General features: G+C 38.4%; 1 protein-coding gene across 2 annotated transcripts in view; it reads left to right on the top strand.

Annotated features, from left to right (window-relative positions):
- IQGAP2 (IQ motif containing GTPase activating protein 2) overlaps nt 1-23,756 on the top strand; it is a 284,130-nt gene that overhangs the window by 177,612 nt on the left and 82,762 nt on the right. For both annotated transcript variants that reach the window (XM_082457089.1, XM_082457090.1), the window contains exons 10-13: nt 6,035-6,198; nt 9,194-9,354; nt 14,723-14,847; nt 22,423-22,586. In XM_082457089.1, the coding sequence (XP_082313215.1) occupies nt 6,035-6,198; nt 9,194-9,354; nt 14,723-14,847; nt 22,423-22,586 (614 nt within the window). The remainder of the gene's footprint in view (nt 1-6,034; nt 6,199-9,193; nt 9,355-14,722; nt 14,848-22,422; nt 22,587-23,756) is intronic.

Genomic DNA, 23,756 nt, shown 5'->3' with positions numbered 1-23,756 from the left:
TCCTTCAGAACTGAAGGAGAGAGAAAGAATTTCCCCAATAAGCAAAAACCAAAAGAGGTCATCACCACTAAACTCACAAGAAATGTTAAAGGATCTTCTTTAACAAAACAAACAAAAAACAAAACCAAACAAAAAACCCAGCAAAAACAAAACCAAAAAAAGGCAATAACAAGAAATAAGAAAATACATGAAGGGAAAAATCTCACTAGTAAAGGCAAATACATTTGACCCTTGAACAAAACAGGTTTAAACTGTGTGGGTCCACTTATACATGAATTTTTTTTTCAATAAGTACATTCAGTACTACATGATCTGAGGTTGGTTGAATGCACAGATGTGGAACTGTGGATACAGAGGGCTGACTATGGGACTTGAGTGTCTGCAGATTTCTGTATCCACGGCAGGCCCTGGAACCTTCTCCCATGTATACCAAGGGACAACTGTATGTGGTAAAGGCAGTGGATCAACCACTTAAAAAGCTAGTTGAGGGTTAAAAGGCAAAAGTCATAAAATCAACTATAACTACAATAAGTTATTAAAGGATACACAAAAAGATGTAAAATATGACCTCAAAAACAAAATGTGGAGGGGGAGTAAAACATGTAGACCTTTTACAATGTATTTGAATTTAAATGACTAGAGCTAGAGATACGTTGAGATCTATATATATGTATGTATATAAACTTCATAGTAACCACAAACCAAAAAAAAAAAAAGATAAAGAAGAAAAAGGAACCCAAACATAACACTAAACAAAATCATCAAACCACAGAGTTTAAAAGAAAAGAATAGAGAAGAACTACAAAAACCACCAGAAAACAAATAACAAAATGGCAATAAGTACATACCTATCTATAATCACTTTAAATGTAAATGAACTAAATGCCCCAATCAAAAGACATAAGGTGGCTGAATTGATTTAAAAAAAAAAATCCCCATCTCTTTGCTGCCTACAAGAGACTCACTTCAGAGATAAAGACAACAGAGACTGTAGGTGAAGGGTAGGAAAAAGATACTCCATGCAAATGGAAATGGAAAAAAAAGCAGGGGTAGCAATACACATATCAGACAAAATAGACTTTATTTATTTATTTTACATCTTTATTGGAGTATAATTGCTTTACACTGGTCTGTTAGTTTCTGCTTTATAGCAAAGTGTATCAGCTATACATGTACACATATCCCCATATCTCTTCCCTTTTTTGTCTCCCTCCCTCCCACCCTCCCTATCCACACAGGGAGGGGGAAGGGTAATCTGGGACAAAGTGAGAGAGTGGCATGTACATATATACCCTGCCAAATGTAAAACAAAATAGACTTTAAAACAAAAATTATAACAAGAGATAAGGAAGGACGTTACATAATGATAAAGAGGTCAATCCAAGAGGAGGATGTAATATTTAAACATATATACATCTAACATAGGAGCATCTAAATATATAAAGCAAATATTAACAGACATAAAGAGAGAAATTGACAATAATACAATAATAGTAGGAAACTTTAACACCCTACATACATCAATGGACAGAACATCTAGACCAAAAATCAATAAGGAAACAGTGGCCTTAAATGACTCATTAGACCAGATGGACTTAATAGATACCTACAGAACATTCTATCCCAAAACTCCAGAATATGCATTCTTTTCAAGTGCCCAGGAAACATTCTCCAGGACAGATCACATGCTAGGCCACAAAGCAAGTCTCAGCAAATTTAAGAGGATAGAAATTATATCAAGCATCTTTTCTTACCGTAATGGTATAAAACTAGAAATCAATTCCAGGAAGAAAACTGGAAAAAACACAAACATGTGGAGACTAAACAACATGCTACTAAAAAAACCAATGGGTAAGTAAGGAAATCAAAAAATAGCTTGAGATGAATGAAAATAGAAATACAACTTGCCAAAATTATGGGTCATAGCAAAAGCAGATCTAAGAGGGAAGTATATAGGAATACAGGCCTATTTCAAGAAAGGAGAAAAATCTCAAATTAACAACCTAAGTTTACACCTAAAGGAATTAGAAAAAGAAGAATAAACAAAGCCCAAAGTTAGTAGAAGGAAAGAAATAACAACGATCGGAGTAGAAATAAATGAAATAGAGACCAAAACAAAACAAAAAGAACCCAGTAGAAAAGATCAGTGAAACTAAGAACTGTTTTTTTCAAAAGATAAACAAAATTAATAAACCCTTAGACTCAATCAAGAAAAAAAGAAGACCCAAATCAATAAAATTAGAAGTAAAAGAGAAGTTACAACTAATATTACAGATATACAAAGAATCATAAGAGAATACTACAAAGAATTATAAGCCAAAGTGGACAACCCAGAAGAAATGTATAAATTCCTAGAAACATAAAATCTTCCAAGACTGAATTAGGAAGAAAAAGAAAATCTGAACAGACTGATCACTAGTAATGCAATTGAGTCAGTAATTAAAAAAAAAACAAAAACAAAAACTCCAAACAAACAAAAGTCCAGGATCAGACAGCTTCACAGGTGAATTCTACTGAACATTTAAAGAAGAGTTAATACCTGTCCTTCTCAAATTAGTCCAAAAAACTGAAGAGGAGGAAACACTACAAATTCATTCTATGAGGGCAGCATTACTCTGATACCAAAACCTGACAAAGACACCGCAAAAAAAGAGATTACAGGTCAGTATTCCTGATGAACATAGATGCAAAAACCCTCAACAAAATATTGGCAAACTGAATTCATCAGTACATTAAAAGGATCATATATGATGATCAAGTGGAGTTTATTCCAGGGATGTGAGGATGGTTCAATATGCACAAACCGATCAACATGATATACCATATTAACAAAATGAAGGCTAAAAATCACATGATGATATGCAGAAAAAGCATTTGACAAAATCTCTCAACAAAATGGGTGGGGAGGGAACATACCTCAACCTAATAAAGGCCATTTACGACAAACCCACAGCTAACATCATACTCAGTGGCGAAAAGCTGAAAGCTTTTCCTCTAAGATCAGGAATGAGACAAGGATGCCCATCTCACCACTTTTATTCAACATTGGTATTGGAAGCCCTAGCCACAACACCAGATAAGAAAAAGAAATAAAAGGCATCCAAATTGGAAGGGAAGAAGTAAAACTGTCACTATTTGCAGGTGAAATGATTCTGCATATATAATACTCTAAAGACTCCACCAAAAAACCATTAGAACTAATACATGAATTCAGTAAAGTTGCAGGATACAACATTAATATACAGAATCTGTTGCATTTCTATGCACTAATAATGAACCATCAGAAAGAGAAAACAAGAAAACAATTTACAGTTGTATCAAAAAAATCTAATACCTAGGAATAAGTTGAACCAAGGAGGTGAAAGACCTGTACTCTGTAAACTAGAAGACATTAATGAAAGAAATAATGCACAAATAAATGGGAATATATTTCATTTTCATGAATTGGAAGAATTAATATTGTTAAAATGTCCATTCTACCCAAAGCAATCTACAGATTCAATGCAATCCCTATCAGAATACCCGTGGCATTTTTCACTGAACTAGGAAAAATAATACTAAAGTTTGTATGGACCTACAAAAGACCCCAAATTGCCAAAGCAATCTTGAGAAAAACAACAAAGCTGTGTCATCCTCCCTGGCTTCAAACTCTACTACTATAATAATCAAAACAGTATGGTATTGACACAAAAACAGACACACAGATCAATGGGACAGAATAGAGAACCCAGAAATAAACCCATATACATACGGTCAATTAATCTATGACAAACGAGGCAAGAATATACAACAGAGAAAGACAGTGGTGTTGGGAAAACTGGACAGCTACATGTCAAAGGATGAAACCAGGCCATTTTCTCATGCCTTATACAAAAATAAATTCAAAATTGATTAAAACTTAAATGTAAGACCTGAAACCATGAAACTTCTAGAAGAAAACATAGGCAGTATGCTCTTTGATATTGGTCTTAGCAATATTTTTTTGGATCTATCCCCTGAGACAGGGGAAACAAAAGCAAAAATAAACAAATGGAACCATATCAAACTAAAAGCTTTGGCACAGGAAGGGAAACCATTAACAAAACGAAATGGCATTCTACCGAATGGGAGAATATAGTTGCAAATGATATGACCAGTAAGAGGATAATACCAAAATACATAACGAACTCATACAACTCAGTCTCAAAAAACAACAATCTAATTTAAAAATGGGCAGAGGACCTGAATAGGCATCTTTTCAGAGAAGACATACAGATACCAACAGGTACATGAAAAGATACTCAACGTTACTAATGAAAAGGGAAATGCAGATCAAAACCATGATCAGGGATCAACTCACATCTGTCAGAATGGCTATCATCAAAAAACAAGAAATAACAAATTGTGGTGAGGATGTGGAGAAAAGGGAACCCTGTGCACTGTTGGTAAATATAAATTGGCACAGCTGCTATGGAAAACAATATGGAGTTTCCTCAAAGAATTAAAAATGGAACCTACACAATTGCACTCCTGGATATTTATACAAAGAAAATGAAAACACTAATTCAAAAAGATACATATACCCCAATGTTATTGTAGTATTATTTTAAATAGCCAAGATATGGAAGCAACCTAAGTATCCATCAACAAATGAGTGGATAAAGATGTGGTGTATATATATACAATAGAATATTACTCAGCCATAAAAAAAAAAAAGAATGAAATCTTGCCATTTGTGACAACATGGTGGACCTGGAGTGTCCACCACTTATGCTAAGTAAAATAAGTCATACTGAAAAAGACAAATACTATGTGTTTTCATGTATGTGTGGAATGTAAAAAACAAAACAAATGAATAAATAAAATGGAAACAAAATCATAGACACAGAGAACAAACTAGTTGTTGCCAGAAGGGAGCTGGATGGGATGGGAGAAATAGGTAAAGGGGATTAAGAGGTACAAACTACCAGTATAAAATAAAGAAGTCATAAGAATGTAATGTACAGCACAGGGACTATAGTTAATAATATTATAATAACTTTGTATGGTATATAATCTGTAAAAATATTGAATCACTATGTTGTACACCTATAAATAATATGATATTGTAAGTCAACTGTACCTCAATAAAAAAAAGATATTTCGAGAGACCACTTAACATTATTATAATTCTTTTTATTATTAGTTATTGTTGTTAAACTTTTTACTTTACCTAACTTATAAACTAAACTTTATCACAGGTGTGTATATACAGAAAAAAAACAGTACATAAAAGGTTCGGTACTATCCATGGTTTCAGGCATCCACTAGGGTTCTTAGAACCATACTAACACATGGGACTACCATGCTAACACAGAATTATATAATCATATGAATTCTGGTTGTAATATTTTTTAAAACATATCTGAAATTATTTTTCCCTAAGAATCACACTTTACAGAACACAAGAGATGAGAGCATATTTGGAGAATATTTGGAGAACTAATAACCATTCCATATCAAGCAGCAGTGTGTCCGAGTGCCTCCTGTGGGTTTCCCATGGTGCTGATTCAGGGGGAGGATAGAGCCATAGGGCAAGTCCTTGCTTCTCTGGTCTTCACATGTCTTTAATCTCCTTGGGGAGGCAGTGCTTACACACAAAGAGCCATAAAGAACAATGCCTGCAGGATGCACATGGCCAAGCTCTAAATACTGTGGCAATTCCCAAAGTGTGAAGTCCTCAGGAACTGGAGCACTGTGAAGGCTTCATGGGAGAGATGGTTCCAAAGCTGGTCCTGAAAGGAAGGATTTTGTAGGGAAGTCATGCTAGGCAGGAATGACCTCATAACTCCAGCTCTATCAGTGCTGAGGTTCTTTTAGGGACTAGCTGCAAGGATTAGAGTGACTTCCAATTACAAGCTACCATTTCCAAGGCTTTGCTTACCATCCAACTACAGCTTTTCAGAGTTCATGGAAAGTAACTACTTAGGTTCTAATCCTTGGATATATGGGCTGGTTGGGTCAGGCTGCAGTGGGAAAGGCACAGGTTCTGACAGAATGTCACTCTGACCCTCAGGGCTGGCTGCAGTGGACCACATCAACGCTGTTATTCGGGAAGGTGACCCTGAGTACACACTGCTTGCACTGCAGAAACCAGAGGCCCAGCTGCCCACTGTTTATCCCTTTGCTGGTGCAATGTATCAGAACGAACTTTTCAACCTCCAGAAACAGAATGCCATGGTAAGTCAGAGGAGACTCCAGTTACGGAGATGTTAATTCTGAGTCCTAGCAATGAGTAGTGCTGTTGAGGAAAGGTGAGTGGGAGTGTAGTGTCTTTAACTTGTACCAATCCCTGGTCTCATTGGCCTCCCTGTACCAATTCCACGGCCATCTTCCTCTTTAACTCCTGCTTTTCATCTCCTTAAAGAATCTGAGAGCATAGGTGGGAAATGCAGGCAGGGCTTTACACAAATACACGTTGAAAACTAGTTGTTCTCATTCTCTGTGTGATTTTTGAAGAACTTGGGATAAGTTAATAACTATATTGAAATATTTTTAAATATCTAATGTTTTTTGATACAGAAAAAAAAGCTCTGAATCTGCATTTCTAGAAATCTGCAACCAAGAACATTAGCACCATGGCTTTGATTTTTGTCAGTGTGTGCTCCTTGCAGTGCTAATAGTATTAAGCAGTAATAATCATATAAGGTCACAGTAAATAAGAGCATATGCACTAGTACAGGATTAAGCCAAACAATGCAACAGAATGAACAGTACTAGAAGCAGCACCAAGAATTTCATATATGAAAGAGCTAATATTTCAAAGACATGGGGGAAAAAATGAAATCCTTAGAAGTATTTAACCATGTGGGAAAGAAAACATTACCTCACTACACATAACAGAATAAATTGCCGGTATGAAAGTTTAAGTGTAAAAAATAATTTAAAAATTAAAATTCTAAGGAAACATGGAAGGACAATGAATCTGAAAAGCAAAAACAGTACTGCTCCACCAAAAAAAACAAAAGAGGAGGAGGCCAAAAGCATAAACAGGCAATTCACAAGTGTACCGGGATGTTTCACAGTATTATCTATAGTACTGAGAAGATACTACAGATATCTTCTATATCTATATAGAAGATAAACCACGTTTAACTAATAACAGATTGCACACCCTACTGTTAAGTGGAAAAAATGAGATTGAAATATATAGCATTATCTTGTTTTTTATGATAAGAAAAATAATTAAAAAACGAAAATCTCTATAAATGTTTGTATGAATTAAAAAGTAATAAAAGTAGGGGCTTCCTTGGTGGCTTAGTGGTTAAGAATCCACCTGCCAATGCAGGAACCCATTGAACATGGGTTCAATCCCTGGTCCAGGAAGATCCCACATGCCACGGAGCAACTAAGCCCATGTGCCGCAACTACTGAGCCTGCACTCTAGAGCTCATGAGCCACAACTACTGAGCCCACATGCTGCAACTACTGAAGCCTGTGCGCCTAGAGCCCATGCTCCACAATAAGAGAAACCACTGCAATGAGAAGCCCACACACTGCACAAAGGGTAGCCCCCGCTCACTGCAACTAGAGAAAGTGCACGCGTGGCAATGAAGACCCAATGCAGCCAAAACAATAAAAATTAAAAAAAAAAAGTGGCATTCTTTATTTTAAAAAAATTAATAAAGTGTATGTCACTAAAGGGCTTGGGTAGTAAGGTTTGTTTTCTTATCCTTGCTTATTAAGACATGATTCTATAAATAGAAAGATACTAGAGTTGACCCTTAAACAACAGGGGTATGAACTGCGCATACCACTTATATGTGGATATTTTTCAATAGTAAGTACTATATTACCAAATGATACGCAGTTGGTTGAATCCAGGGATGCAGTACCTCAGATATAGAGGGACAGGTATATGGAGGATTAATTATACGCAGGTTTTGAACTGCGTGGAGGTTCAGCGCTCCTAACCCTGGTGTTGCTCAGCGGTCAACTGCATTTTGTAATAAAAGAAAAATAAGTTATTTCCTTAAGCTGCACGTAGGTTCTCTTGATATTATTGTCCCTGTTTCTCTAGCTTTGAAGCCCAAGGCTACTTACACTCTAGCACATTGATCCCTTTGTTCTTTATTTGTCCTTACCTTTTTGGCTGTGTACCACTTTAGATATTTGTGGTGAATCTCAAATGATTCCATTCTGCTCTTTACCTGTAATTTGATACCTTCCTTATATGTTAAACTCATAGTTAATGTAAGGTATTTGGATAAAATTTACACGTTCCCTATAAAAACCCTTCTTCCCATTTGCTTTGGAACGTAAAATTATGCTTTGTTGGTCTAAAATCAATTTGCTGAGAGATTTCTGTGGAGAATCAGCTATAATGCATTTTAATATAAACATTATATTATATATATGAAATATATAATATTCTAAATGTAAAGATAGATATCAGGGTTTTTAAAAATTTGTTTTCATGCTCCCTCTATGTTCCTTCAGTATGATGGAAGAAATAACCCTTTTGAAGTTGGGCCAAGTCAGTATAAAATGGTTAAAAGGAAGACAACATTGAAGGGGGAAAGTGTTCTGTAATCTGAGATGTACTTTTTAAGTAAGCCCAATCCTTACTTGCTTTTCATTAAGATTTACCTCACATTTCCTCAAATATCTAGACCTTAGTGTATGTTTAAAAATTTCTACCCATTTATAAAAACGTGACTTAGACTAACTTTTTTTGGAATTAGAATCAATATTCTTGGCTTAAATACTTTGATTTACTTTTCTGGGGTTATCATCTTTAGGTGAAATTCTCCCCTTTTCCTTACCCTTAGTTCAAACTGAAAATCATTAGCTATACTAATATCTTACCTTGCACTTGCAGACAGTAACAATGTTATCTAATCTTTGGCTTCATTATTTGGTAAGATTGAGCCTGTTAGCAGCCAATATAATAGCTGCGAGTAGGAATCAGCTATGGCAGTGCAGATGTTTGTGGAATCATAACTGAGGATTATAATTAACCCAGTGCCCAAAATGATCATCTCAGGAAAACCCAGAAGCCATTGACCTGTTCTTTAAAGCCAATGAAAGATAGGTGGCCAGGGAGCCCTCTTTGTCCTGGGTTCTCACAATCTTTGACTTTTCTTTATTCTTTGAAGTGTACATTCTGAACCCCCATCACATACACGGGCTGTGTAGATTTGGGGATCTTATACTGCCATATGTTTTCCAACAGAACTACTTGGCCCATGAGGAGCTCTTGATTGCGGTGGAAATGCTGTCTGCTGTAGCTTTACTAAACCAGGCCTTGGAGAGCAACGATCTTGTGTCTGTGCAGAATCAACTCAGAAGCCCAACAATGGGCTTCAACAATCTGGACGAGACATATGTGGAACGGTAAGGGAACATTTTCCAAAACTCCTTTCAATGCAGAAATATATGTGTTTGGTAGATCTCACAAATGAAGGATTTGTTCCTTCCTGAAGCAATCCATATACCCATGTTTATTTTCTTGAAAGCTAGTCTACTTTGTTCTGAGAGTCCTTCTAATAGTCACACCCTTCTTCACAGTATTCCTTTTAGAGGAACCAAGAGTCTTAAGGAGGATCATCCTGTGGCAGTTACTGACTGTCTTTGTCATTAGCAACAGTTATTTCATAGGCTAAAAATACATGTTGAAGGCATACCTTCCCTTGGGCTTCTTTTGGAAACGACAGAATGTAGAAGAGTTGGAAACAACTTTAATAATCATCCAGTCCAGTTTTCTTGTTTTACTGATGAGGAAACTGGATCTGGATTTGTGGGCCCAGAGTAGGGCAGTTGGGCCCCAAACCCCATTCTTTTTTTTTTTTTTTTTTTTAACATCTTTACTGGAGTATAATTGCTTTACAATATTGTGTTAGTTTCTGCTGTATAACAAAGTCAATCAGCTATATGTATACATATATCCCCATATCCCCTCCCTCTTGTGTCTCCCTCCCACCCTCCCCATCCCACCCCTCTAGGTGGTCACAAAGCACCGAGCTGATCTCCCTGTGCTATGCGGCTGCTTCCCACTAGCTATCTATTTTACGTTTGGTAGTGTACATATGTCCATGCCACTCTCTCACTTCGTCCCAGCTTACCCTTCCCCCTGCCCATGTCCTCAAGTCCATTCTCTACATTCTTTTGATGATTAAACCAAAGGAATCCTGAGACCACAGTGGATCACGGCAGTGGGTAACGATCTCAACTTAGTGTCTTTTATTTCATGTTCCTGAAATAAACTACTAGATAGTATTGTTGATAGAATTATAAAACACTATAGCAGATCTAGAGAGAAAATTAAGGGGCGGGAATAAGGAGCCCATTAGACATTAAGTAAGACAAAAGCCCAAGTTAAAATAAGTGAATTTCCAAAAATAAAAAAATTTAAAAAAAAAAAAAAAAGTGAATTTCCATCTTGGATTCTTGTGACCACCAGGGGGAGATGTCTGCATAGATCTTGACAAAAGCACTGTTGTCAAGATACTGGTTCTGGAACTGCTGAAATAGGTAATTCTCTTGGGTCACGTACAGTTGTACAGGAAAAATTAAAAAGACTTGTTAGACTGTTTTTTAAATGGTGTTTGACCACTTGTCTATGTAGAGAATGGCCCAAAAGTAGTAGTACAGTGGCTTTTCCTTGTTTTTAGTCATCTTGGAAAAACTGATGCTCTTACACTACTTAAATTTGACCACCTGTTCCTATAACTCCTCTGAGGTTATTTCCAAGGTAATTTATTTCTACCTCCACTGTTTATATTAATGGCACCATCCTCTCCTCCAAGCTTAGAAACTCGAGTTAACTTGAGTTTTCCTCTGACCCTCTGTGAGGCACCCTTGTGCTGGGAATAGCCTGCTCACTTTTCTCCCTGACAGTAGCCAATATGTGTGCACAATACCTCTGCATAATGTTTCCATTTCCCAGCAACCACCTCATTTAGACATTTTACCTTTGCTTTTGTAATAACCTCCAAATTGGTCTTACCCTGTCTTTTCTCTTCTCATTCATTCTTATGTAACTAGGCTTTGCGGCTCTCTCAGTGCTAGAGACGGTGGGAGTTGGTCACTCCCTTATGAAGCCTAATATTCTAATGAGGCTTGTTGATAAAATAATTATCAAGACACATATGGAGCATCGCTGGCCACTTTCCTCTAAATGACAGTACCCCCTTTCCTCCAAATCACCCATTTTGATTTTCAAAAATCCTCTCTTCCCCCATCCCAATTTACAAATAACCCATAAGGAAATGGTCCCAAACCCCATTTGAGAACCAATACTGTGATTTTCAGCTGGGGCCACAGATACTGCTTCAGAGTGCAAGTATTCTGTATGCAACACTTTTAAAATTTGTGTTTGTTTAAATAATCTTTAAAAAATTTCATTTAAGCACTTTCTGGGTGACCCAATACCGACATGAGATTCCAGGACCCCCTTTGGTTCTTGTATTGAATATTCCAATGGCCCCAAGTGATTTTTCACAGCCTCAACATTTCAATTTCCATGTCAGCTTTTAACCCAGTTCTTGGAAGCCCAAGTTGGCAGGTGTTCAGGTTTAAGGAACACTGGGCATCTCCCTTATGGTTGTACAACTTCTTCATAGTACACGGGTACTGGGCAGGGCCACCTGGATGAATTCTTACAAAGTCTCTACCAGTTTACCATGGCTTCTGCCCTTGGGGCTGTGTTTTCCCAGAAAGGTTCTTTTGTCCAATTCTCACAAGAGTGACATAGGGTTGGCATTGGGTCTAGGCATACACTGTTCCCAGATTAATTGTTCTAAAACGTAGCTCTGTTTATAATGCTCCTCTATTTGATTGTCCTCTGTTCTTATCTGAATTAACCCTCATCGTGGTGTTCTGCCCTTTGCTCCAGCTACAACCCTCCTTGTATTTTACACTTCAGCCGAGATGGATCTGAACACACTCTGTTCATTCTGGCTTATCTGCTCCTATGCATGCTCCTCTCACCACCAGGAACGCAGTGCCTATCACCCATCTCCGCCTGGCACAGTAGTGGGGCTTCCAAGCCCTTCCTGCCATAGAGGATGCTTCCGTGAACTATTTGCATGCTTCTCCCACCCCAGCTAATGTCATCTGTTCTGAGAACTAGCACGATGTTGTTAAAGGAACATAACCTTGGAGCCAAAAATATCTAAGTTTGACTCTTCCTAGCCGGGCCCCTTTCTGTTCATCTGTAAAGCACAAAAACAAACACACACAACAAAAACACCTACTCTGTATCTGCAGAACAGTTCTGAGGATAAAGTGCTTGGTTCAGTGCCTGTCCCAGGCAAGATGCTCCACCACTAGGGGTTTCCTTCCACTTCTCCTTCCTTGGAACCCCGTTACTTCCACTCTTATGGACTGCCTCTAATTTTATGGCCTTTCGTATGCTCTGCTCTTATACCCTTTTGAGTTTTTTGTCATTTTATCTAATGGACTGAAAGCTCCTTGAAGTAAAGACTGCATCTTGTTTCTCCTAATCTCCCTATAGTGCCTGCCACAGGTTTTGCAGATAGTTAGTGCTTAATAAGCATCTGCTGAACAAAACTGGAATCTTAATCTTCTCAAAGCTTCCCAAGTGTGTTAGAAAGGTAATCGTACTAGTCTATCCATAGCAGACACCGAAGAGAACTCTGAGAAAGGTGGGGAGGGAAAAGACATAGGCCTGGTCGGGTAAACTACTACAACATCCAAAGTTGATGCCTTTAGTGCTGGAGACTAATCCTCATATGGAAAGCCTATGGAACTATGTTGTGTTATTCATAAAATTTTTCCCTTTGGCTAGTATTTGTTCATTTCTGAAGAAATGATGGGTGATTGTGGGTTTTGTTCTTTTTTCTGTGTTCATCCTTAAGCTTTTTCATTTTATTCCCATTGGGTCATCGTTAAATGTCAGACGTGAAATGCCTGTAAGGATTTTGCGCTTTCTTATAGAATGGTCTCCATCTATAAGGGATGCTAATGAGTGCAAGTTGCCATTTATCCATATTGTCATTGTGGTCAGTATTATTTAGTATACATTGCTACTAGTAAGTATAGAAGAGTATTTTCTTAGGTTTATAACTCTTGATAAGATGAAAATCTCACACAGGACACTGAAACAGTTTCAAGCCTGTGTTTGGTGATGCCTTGTTCAGGCACAGAGAATGAATCATCTCCCCCACTTCCTATTCTGAATGATGTTTTTCTCTCCCAAGCTACACTCAGTAGAAGACACCTCAGTGTCATCTTGGAGCATGCAGAACTTTGAGAAAATCTGTCGCAATGAGAAAACAATTATAGACTCAATGTGATCTTACTTCTTTGAACCTCTACTGTTAGCAAATCCGTAGGTTCTCTTCAGAAGTCATACTGCAGAGTGAATCAATATGTACATAGAGGATTGCTCTTTATTTCCCTGGTGTAAAGATGCACAAGCAAATTAAACTATTGAATTTCTATACTTTGGGCTGGAAGAGCTCACTCATGTTAGCTTATGGTTGTAACATTGGTTCTGTAGTTTTTAAATGGGAAAATTGATGATTGAGAAATGAAAGTTTCTTAATAATATGTCAAGGTGGATCATCTTTTTTTCCTAAAATTTCTCAAGACAGGAAAAATAATCAGAGTGTTGACCAAACTCTATTTTCCAGAGGGCTGCACAGAGTGAGGAGGGTCAGGGATCAAAATGAGGGGTAAGGATGTAATGACAGTGAGTGGACACAGGACAGAGGTGGTGAAGACCTGCTGTGAAGCCTGAGGAATGGACAGGTGAAGAGGAAACTAGGATGTTCTGGGTCAACTCATGCACCACCTCTTCAAGAAAACAGGCAATGGGCTTCCCTGGTGGCGCAGTGGTTAAGAATCTGCCTGCCAATGCAGGGGACACGGGTTCGAGCCCTGGTCTGGGAAGATCCCACATGCCGCGGAGCAACTAAGCCCGTGAGCCACAACTACTGAGCCTGCGCGTCTGGAGCCTGTGCTCCGCAACGGGAGAGGCCGCGATAGTGAGAGGTCCGCGCACCGCGATGAAGAGTGGCCCCCGCTTGCCGCAACTGGAGAAAGCCCTCGCACAGAAACGAAGACCCAACACAGCCAGAAATAAATAAATAAATAAATGTATTGAAAAGAAAACAGGCAGTGAAGATGTGTGTTATTCAGCAAGATTTCTGGAACTGCATTTGCTTTTTATTTGATTTGTCACTGGAAGTATTAGGTCACAAGGTAACTCAGCTATGTTAGGGTTACAGTAAAAAAAAAAAAAGGCCACTCACGGCTTGGATTTGGGGAATGAACGAGAAAAAAAAAAAAAAGGGACACTTGATGGAAAGATTAGGAACCGTGGTAATTCCGAATTTTATCCCATAATACTCATCTGGAGACTAAGCAGAACCAAGACATACAAAGGGAAGGAAAAATAGTTACTGAAAAAAGCAAGTAATTTCACAGAGTTAAGAAGGTTGAGGTTTTTTTGCTTGAGTTAAGTGCAAGATTGGAATTTGAGGAACTTTCATTAAAAAGCATTTGTACCTAAAAGTATTTTTAAGGAAAAAAAACACCCTTAGTCTAAGTGAGCTTGGTGTATGTTGACAAAGCTGCGCAAGACAGTTTTACTTGCCTTTATCCTGTTTGTCTAACCTCATAACATCACAGTGAGCCACATGTGTCAAACTTAAGATGCATGTCCAATTTAAGATGCATAACATGAACAAAGAATGAATGTCTCTGATTAGTATCATGCTTGTTTTCTCTTCTACAGTTACGCAAATGCACTACTCTCCATTAAACTGGAGGCCTTATCCCAAGGGCAAGATAGCTTAAGCTGGAATGAAATTCAGAATTGTATTGACATGGTTAATATTGAAATTCAAGAAGAAAATGACCGTAAGTATGGAACAGTTTCCTTCTCTAGTTATAGTGGGAGAATAAGGTAGCTGGACAGAACGGTCCTCTACATTAGGGCTGCCCTAGAGCCCTGTGAGAGCACTCTCCCCTCACAAGTCTGTATGTATTTATATGTAAATGTTATTTTTGTACTACTGTCCCAACATGTTATAAACATTACACAGCAAACATAAGACATAAAAGGATAGAATAAAAGTACATAAATACAAGTCCTAGTATTTTTCTATTTATTGGTACTTGAAAGATGACTGCTATAAATAACTCAGCTTTTTAAGCACTCAACTTTATTTTGACCTTTTATGTACATGGGCGTTTTTCTGAAATATGACACATGTTCCTGCCCTAAGAAGAAATTGCAACACAGTCTAACTGTTGTTTTATGATCTCAAATCATGGTGATTTGCTGTGCTTCTAGAACTTAGGAGCTCTGAGCATGAAAGTGGACGATCCAAGAAGATGTGCGCTGAGACATGCTTTCTTGAATGTCAGCTTGCTTCCTTATCCTGCCTCTTACTTATAAAAACAGAGTGACGAATGGGGAGATCTGTAACTTAGGCAATGAGTATAATTGCTGCTTTGTGACCACACGACTTTCTGCTGCCTCTCTGCATTTTCTTTCAGTGAGGCATTTGGGGATCCCTGCCTCAGATCATCACCCACTTGGCTCTTTTCTGGCATGTTGGCTTGGGAGCTGGTAGTTCTTGCCAGATGTTAGTTATGAGGGAAGCACTAATTTAAGCAGACGTTCAACATCATCAGTTGGGGGGGGCGTGGGGGACGACACTGGTGTGTGTGTGTCCTCTTACAAAGCTCAGGTCCCCAGCCTCCTGCCCTCCTGCCTTCCTCCTTGATCCTCCCCAGCTCCACACTCAGTCTCCAGTGATGGTTTGGGTGCTTTGGCTAATGCCACTCAAGGGTTGGCAAAACACAAAATCATGTTCCATCTTTGTTTTCTAACTTTTTCCTTATTCCTTGTGACAACATGCACAATCCAGGTTTGCTTTGGTGATTTATGTATGTCCTGCTTATACAGGTGAAGGTGCGTTAATTCTCAGTACTGAACAAGTGTAGTTTTACTCTCATTCTTGACATTGACAAGGGGGTGCGAGGAAGGACCTGCCATTTTTCGTCCCAGATTATCAGATAGAGCCTTTGCTTTTACCAGGAAAAGAAAAACAGTATCATGTGTATAACTTTGAAAGAAAGTGGTCTTTTGTAGGTGAATATTTTTAAGCAAAAATCTCTTTGGATTTGTATGGCATTTATCTAGGTAACTGTACTACTGAGTTGTTCTCCATGGGACATTTCACACGGCCATTATCACATTTCTTTTAACCATCTTGGCGTGAAGCTTATATGCCATAACCAGAATAGTAATTTTAGAGGCTAATATTTCCTTTCTAGAATTTGGGGGACTTAATATAAAAGAGTTAACTTCTCTCTGTTTTGGTTTGTTGTTTTGTCAAAATGGGGTATTTTTGTTTAAAGTTCTTGAATTATTGAGTTTGATATCATCTGTTTAGGTAATTGCTTTAACAGCTAAATTAAAATAAATATACCATCGCAAGTAGGCCCGAATTGCACAATATAGAAATTAAATCATCTGAAAGAGCTGAGAACTTTTCATGGACATCTTGAAAGTGCGTTACTCTCCCCATCCCACCCCTGCCACACACTCCAGAGTCTAATCCTGTGTCTGAATTGTGGTGTGGATGAGGTATGTAGCTAATGGGAAATTATAAATGTGGAAGGTGAATTGAATGGAGAAGCTGCTAAATGCATTTCCTCAGATTTGGATGCTTTGCTGATTTCTTTCTTTTTTTTTTTTTTAATAAATTTATTTATTTATTTTTTTATTTTTGGCTGTGTTGGGTCTTCGTTTCTGTGCGAGGGCTTTCTCTAGTTGCGGCAAACGGGGGCCACTCTTCATCGCGGTACGCGGGCCTTTCAGTGTCGTGGCCTCTCTTGTTGCAGGGCACAGGCTCCAGACGCGCAGGCTCAGTAGTTGTGGCTCACGGGCCTAGTTGCTCCGCGGCATGTGGGATCTTCCCAGACCAGAGCTCGAACCCGTGTCCCCTGCATTGGCAGGCAGATTCTCAACCACTGCGCCACCAGGGAAGCCTGCTTTGCTGATTTCTTAATGGAAAGTTTACTTTTCCCAGTTGAGCCTTAGAGGAGTATTATTTTAACCAGGTAACTTAGACAAGGAAGTTTTCTTCCTGTGAATTTTTGCTTTTTAAGTTTGGTAGGTACCATTCTTTGTCAGTTACCTCATCTGCTGTCTCAAATACAACACCTCTAAGGGAATGCCCACTCTCTTCTTGGACTAGAATGTTATAGTATCACATGATGATTTAAATCAGTGGGCCATGAACTGAGGCTCAGCAGTCTTTACTCAAATGGGATTTTCTCTTTATTTTTAAACAGAGGAAGTGATGCAGATGGACCCAGGGGACTTATGGGAAGGTTTTTCAGCTCCTGTGAAGTCATTTACTGTGACATCAGCAGCTTGTGTTCTTAGAAACACACCAAAAACTTAAGCAGGTGATTTCAATCAAGTCAGCTGGCATGCACTCATTCCCAGGTGATCAGCTGCTAGGAACACACATTCTCTTTCTTAGATGTAGTTCTGTAAAGATCATTTTTGGATGGGATGTTTAAAAGTATTTAGAACAGTTGACCCAAGGAGGTCAACTGACATAAGGGGTCAACTGTCATTTCCAGAGAATGATATAAGTATTCCATGCTCTCCAGTGTATAAATATTACGGGGTGAAATGATAATACCTTGTATGTGGGTAGTACTTAGACTTTCTCAAGTTCTTCCAATGTTTTGAGATAACCTGACTCGCATGTTAGAGAAGTATTTTTGCTGCTTCTTCCAACATATTGGAGTATTATAGTCCGAAATAATTTCTAGACATTTTAGAGTGTCCCTTTTCTCCTACAGATTTTTTCATTCTTAGCAATGGTCTTTATGGGGTCATTCATTCAGGAGATACTTAGCTAAATATTTTCCTTTAATTTGAATGTCAGATGAAGATACCGCTTAAAAATTAGAAGTATGTATTCTGTGTCATAGCATATCACATTTGTAGAGTGGCTTCGGATTGTTTATGGAGAAAAATAACTGACAAAATGAGATACTGTTTGGCTTTAGGTGTGCTTATTTTCTAAGCTTACTGCTCATTAATGTTTAGTTTCTTCATTAATTCTTGTCCATGAGCACTCACTTGGGAAGCGGAAGCCCCCTGTTAGCATGTGAATGTGTGTGTGTGTGTATGTGTACACATGTGTACATGTATCCATGAATAATGCACCCATACATACATACACTATAGTATTTTATGACTGGATGATAGTTTATTCTTAAGAATAAGGCAGTGTTGAGAAGTGACCTCCAAATAGATCCCTTGTACTAGACTTTCAGAAACTTTTCCAACTGCATGGCTTGGCTTCTGTGCTTCTCATTCCTGGACCTTACAGTCTATGTCCTAAGATCCTGTATGTAGTAGAGATAGTAGAAGGTTAAACTGGTGGATATGCTTATTCATCCTTTGGTGCATCCATGAATTAGGGATCCAGATGTAATTTTACCAGCCCGCATTAGAGAATTTGTGACATTAATTAGCCACACTTGAACCTTAAAAATATCCCCAAACATGCATGACTTCATTAATTTCTATGGAGCCGACCTACACTTGACAGCCACATGTGGCTATTTTAACTAATTAAAATTAAATAAAATGTAAAATGAAGTTGTTCAGTCATACTAGCCACATTTTTTTTAACATCTTTATTGGAGTATAATTGCTTTACAATAGTGTGTTAGTTTCTGCTTTATTACAAAGTGAATCAGTTATACATATACATATATCCCCATATCTCTTCCCTCTTGCGTCTCCCTCCCTCCCACCCCCCCTATCCCACCCCTCTAGGTGGTCACAAAGCACCGAGCTGATCTCCCTGTGCTATGCGGCTGCTTCTCACTAGCTATCTATTTTACATTTGGTAATGTGTATATGTCCATGCCACTCTCTCACTTTGTCCCAGCTTACCCTTCCCCCTACCTGTGTCCTCAAGTCCATTCTCTGTCTGTGTTTTTATACCTGTCCTGCCCCTAGGTTCTTCAGAACCATTTTTTTTTTTTTTTTTAGATTCCATATATATGTGTTAGCATATGGTATTTGTTTTTCTCTTTCTGACTTACTTCACTCTGTGTGACAGACTCTAGGTCCATCCACCTCACTACAAATAACTCAATTTCATTTCTTTTTATGGCTGAGTAATATTCCATTGTATATATGTGCCACATCTTCTTTATCCATTCATCTGTCGATGGACACTTAGGTTGCTTCCATGTCCTGGCTATTGTAAAATAGAGCTGCAGTGAACATTGTGGTACATGACTCTTTCTGAATTACGGTTTTCTCAGGGTATATGCCCAGTAGTGGGATTGCTGGGTCGTATGGGAGTTCTATTTTTAGTTTTTTAAGGAACCTGCATACTGTTCTCCATAGTGGCTCATACTAGCCACATTTTAAATGCTCATTAGCTGCATGTGGCTACTGGCTACCATATTGGATGGCCCAGAACATTTTCATCATCACAGAACATTCCACTGGACAGCACTGGACTATACTGACCTTGAAAGTCACTCTGCTAACACTATAGGGAATTGTTTGGTTTTGAACTGTCTCTTTGGCATTCTTTACAGAGTGATGAAGTAGATTAAACCAAATAATAGAGTGTATATCCAAATCTCTTTGCACTTCCGTTTTCTTTTCTGTACATCTCTACATTAAATTCTTCCAGCTCTGCTATTCTATGGTTCCATCATCCAGTACTTTGGCATTATTATGTAAGTGAGGGTTACACTAGAAATGAGCATCTCTGCTGCTACTTGTATGTCAGATTATCTCCCCTTTTTATAACAGCTTTACTGAGATATAATTCATATACCATAAAATTCACCCTTTTATTGTGTTTTTATGGTAGTTTTTTATGTATTTAAAAAATTGTGCAGCCATCACTAGTATCTAAATTCAGAACATCTTCATCACCCCAAAAAGAAACTTTATACCCGTTAGCAGTCACTCCCTTTTCCCCCTCCCCCCACCCCCTGGCAACCACTCATCTACTTTTTTTCTATGGATTTTCCGATTCTGGATATTTCATATAAATAGAGTCATGTAATATGGGGCCTTTTGTGTCTGGCTTCTTTCTCTTAGCATAATGTTTTCAAGGTTCATCCGTGTTGTATCATGTATCATTATACTTCATATTCCTTTCTAGGTCAAGTAACATTCCATTCTAGGGATATACATTTTGTTTATCCAGTCATCAGTCGATGGATATTTGGGTTGTTTCTACTTTTTAGCGATTATAAATATTGCTTCTATAAAGATTCAAGTATAAGCTTTTGTGTGACTATATGTGACTATATTTCAGTTCTCTTGAGTATATACCTAGGAGTGGAACTGCTGGATCACATGGCAATTGTATGTTTAATATGTTAAGGAACTGCCTGTTTACCAAGGTGACTACCATTTTCCATTCCCACCAACAACGTATGAGAGTTCCAATTTCACCCCATCTTCACAACACTTGTTATTGTCTTTTTTAATATAGCCATCCTAGTGGTTATGAAGTGGTATTTCATTGTGATTTGGATTTGCATTTTCCTAATAACTAGTGATACTGAGCATCTTTTCATGTGCTAATTAGCCATTTGTATATCTTCTTTAAAGAAATACCTGATCAAGTCCTTTACCTGTTTTAAATTTTTTTTCTCTTTCTGTTGAGTTGTTAAGAGTTCCTTATATAGTTATAATGCTTGTATATCAGGTATATAAGGTTTTTTATCAGATACAGGACTTGGAAGTATTTCCTTCCATTCTATAGATCGTCTTCACTTTTTTTGAGGGTGTCCTTGGAAACATAAAAGGTTTAATTTTTTTTTATTTATTTTATTTATTTTTGGCTGCAGTGGGTCTTTGTTGCTGCATGCGGGCTTTCCTCTAGTTGCAGCGAGTGGGGGCTACTCTTCGTTGTGGTGCCCGGGCTTGTGGCTGTGGCTTCTCTTGTTGCGGAGCATGGGCTCTAGGCACACGGGCTTCAGTAGTTGTGTCACGCGGGCTCAGTAGTTGTGGCTCACGGGCTCTAGAGCGCAGGCTCAGTAGTTGTGGTGCACGGGCTTAGTTGATTCGTGGCATGTGAGATCTTCCTGGACCAGGGCTCAAACCCATGTCCCCTGCACTGGCAGGCGGATTCTTAACCACTGCACCACCAGAGAAGCCCAAAAGGTTTAATTTTTTATTGAAGTGTAGTTGATGTACGATATTGTATAAGTTACAGATGTTTAATACAGTGATTCACAATTTTTAAAGGTTATATTCTGTTTGTAGTTACTCTATGAGATTGGCTATATTGCCTATGTTGTACAATATATCCTTATAGCTTATTTGATACATAATAGTTTGTACCTCTTAAAGGTTTAATTTTTACAACATCCCATGTATTCGTTTCTTTTATTTATTTATTTTTTTGGTGGTCACAGGTAAAAAGTATTGCCTAACACAAGACCACAAAGATTTACTCTTAAATTTCTTCTAAGAGATTAAAAAGTTATATTTTAAGCTTTTATGTCTAGGTTTATGATCCATATTGAGTTACTTTTTGTGTATGATGTGATGTAGGGAGTCCAACTTTATTCTTATGCAGTGGACATTCAGTTGTCTGTGCCATTTGTTATAAAGACTGTTATTTACCTGTTGCATTGTCTTGGCACCCTTGGTTAAAAATCAATTGACTATACGTGTAAAGGTTTATTTCTGAACTCTAAATTCTATTCCATTAATCTTTAAGTCTGTCTTTATGTCAGTACCATGCAGTATTAACTGTAGCTTTGTAGTAAATTTGAAATTGGGAAGAGTCCTCCAACTCTCTTTTTTTCCCCAACATTGCATTGGTTATTTCTTGATCCCTTGCATTTCCATGTGAATTTTAGAATCAGCTGGTCAATTTCTGTTTTTAAAAAAAAGGCAGCTGGAATTTTGATAGAGGTTACACTGACTCTGTAGATCAATTTGAGGAGTACTGCCATCTTATTAAGTCTTTTGATCCATGAACATGGGATGATTTTTCCCTTTATTTAGGTCTTTTTTTCCAACGGTGTTTCATAATTTTCAGTGTCTGTGTCTCATCCTTGTTTTGTTAAATTTATTCCTAAGTGTTTATTCTTTTTGTAATTGTAATGGATTTGTAATTGGAGTCTATTACGGAATTTTTCCTTAACTTCATTTTCAGATTGCACATTGCAAGTATAGAAAGATACAATTCACTTCTGTACATTGACCTACTATGTAAGCCTTAGCTGTACTTGTTTATTAGCTCTTGCAGTTTGTGTGTGTGTGTGTGTGTGTGTGTGTGTGTGTGTGTGTGTGTGTGTGGTTTCTTCAGCCCCCGTTTCTAACTCAATCTTTGCTATAGGTCATTTGAGAAAACTTATAATGTACTATGACTTAAAAGGAAACTTTTTTTCTTCATTTTCTAGGAGTTGTAGCTGTAGGGTACATCAATGAAGCCATTGATGAAGGGGATCCTTTGAAAACCTTAGATAGTCTGCTGTTACCCACTGCTAGGATTAAAGATGTGGACCCAGACTCTGCCCAGCACTACCAGGATGTTTTGTACCAGGCGAAAACACAGAAAACCGTGGTAAGTCTTAGTAGGTGTGTTTCTTTTAAATTTACAGACCAGGTTGGGGACAGAGGGGCAAGAGGGAGGATTTTTTTTACCCATTTTTCCTAAAGCTCATAATTTGCTTATCTATGTATGGATCAGATTACAAGTTAATAGGGCTGTTATTTTCCTGGTGTCAAACATGAGGGGGAAACTAGCTCCAGAGCTGCTGACTGCTTCTACTCTTTCACTAAAAATGCACTTGTGGATGAGTTCTTGTTCACAGTCCAAGTTATTGGATATTTACTGAGCACACACTGTATTCATGGTGCAGTATATAGCATCTGGTAGGGGAAAGGGGGAGCCGAGGAACACATGATACCATTTGAATGTTCTGTCCTTATCCTCAGGATGCTTAGAAAGTTACTAAGACAGTGGGCATTCTCATATAGAATAGTTAAATAGCAGTAGAGGTGGGTATGTGGCAAAACGTCAAAACGAGGAATGCCCAGAGTGATTCAGAGATGGTTGGGGTTTCTGTGAACTGGAGCCCTAAGGTAGGTTGGTGTGGAGATAGAACAGGAGCTGCTCCTGAAGGGTAAGGAAGAGTTGGTTTGGTGAGTGGGAAGCAGGATGATGCAGGCAGGTAATGGCAGGGCTAGATGGGTACCAGCTTGGTTTGTTCTAGGCACAGGAGGAAACTGACCTGGCCAGGTCCCACTGAAGAGCAGAGGGCTTTATCTGGCGACAGAGCTTGTACCGTTGTTGTGAGACATCCCACAGATACTAGCCACTATTGGAAGAACTGAGTGGAGAGGAAGACCTGTCACCTGATGCTACCTGGGACGTAACCACTTGTGGCTTGAGTGCCAGGCCAGTGACTGGGAGAATGAGACTCCAACCTGGCCTCATGTCCCCAAACCCCTGGGGAGGAGAGTGGACCCTGTCAGCAAGGAGGACTGGGCCGCCCCCTGCTGTTTCTACTGATGTAGCTGTGGCTGTAGCACGTGACACAGCATTGAAAGCTAAAGGTATTAGCTTTGGAGACAGGCACCATTCAAATCTCGGCTTTGCCACAAATGAGGTAGAGGTTTTAGTCAAGTCACCAAAAGTCTCTGTGCTTCGGTTTTCGCATGTGTAAAATGAGAATAATAGTACCTACCTTATAGGATTACGGTGAGGCTTCAATGATTACATAATATAATA

The sequence above is a fragment of the Balaenoptera physalus genome (assembly GCF_965194825.1).
Source record: "Balaenoptera physalus genome assembly, chromosome: 3".
Lineage (NCBI taxonomy): Eukaryota > Metazoa > Chordata > Mammalia > Artiodactyla > Balaenopteridae > Balaenoptera > Balaenoptera physalus.
Note: the sequence above shows the minus strand (reverse complement) of the source record. Positions and strands in the feature narration are given on the sequence as shown.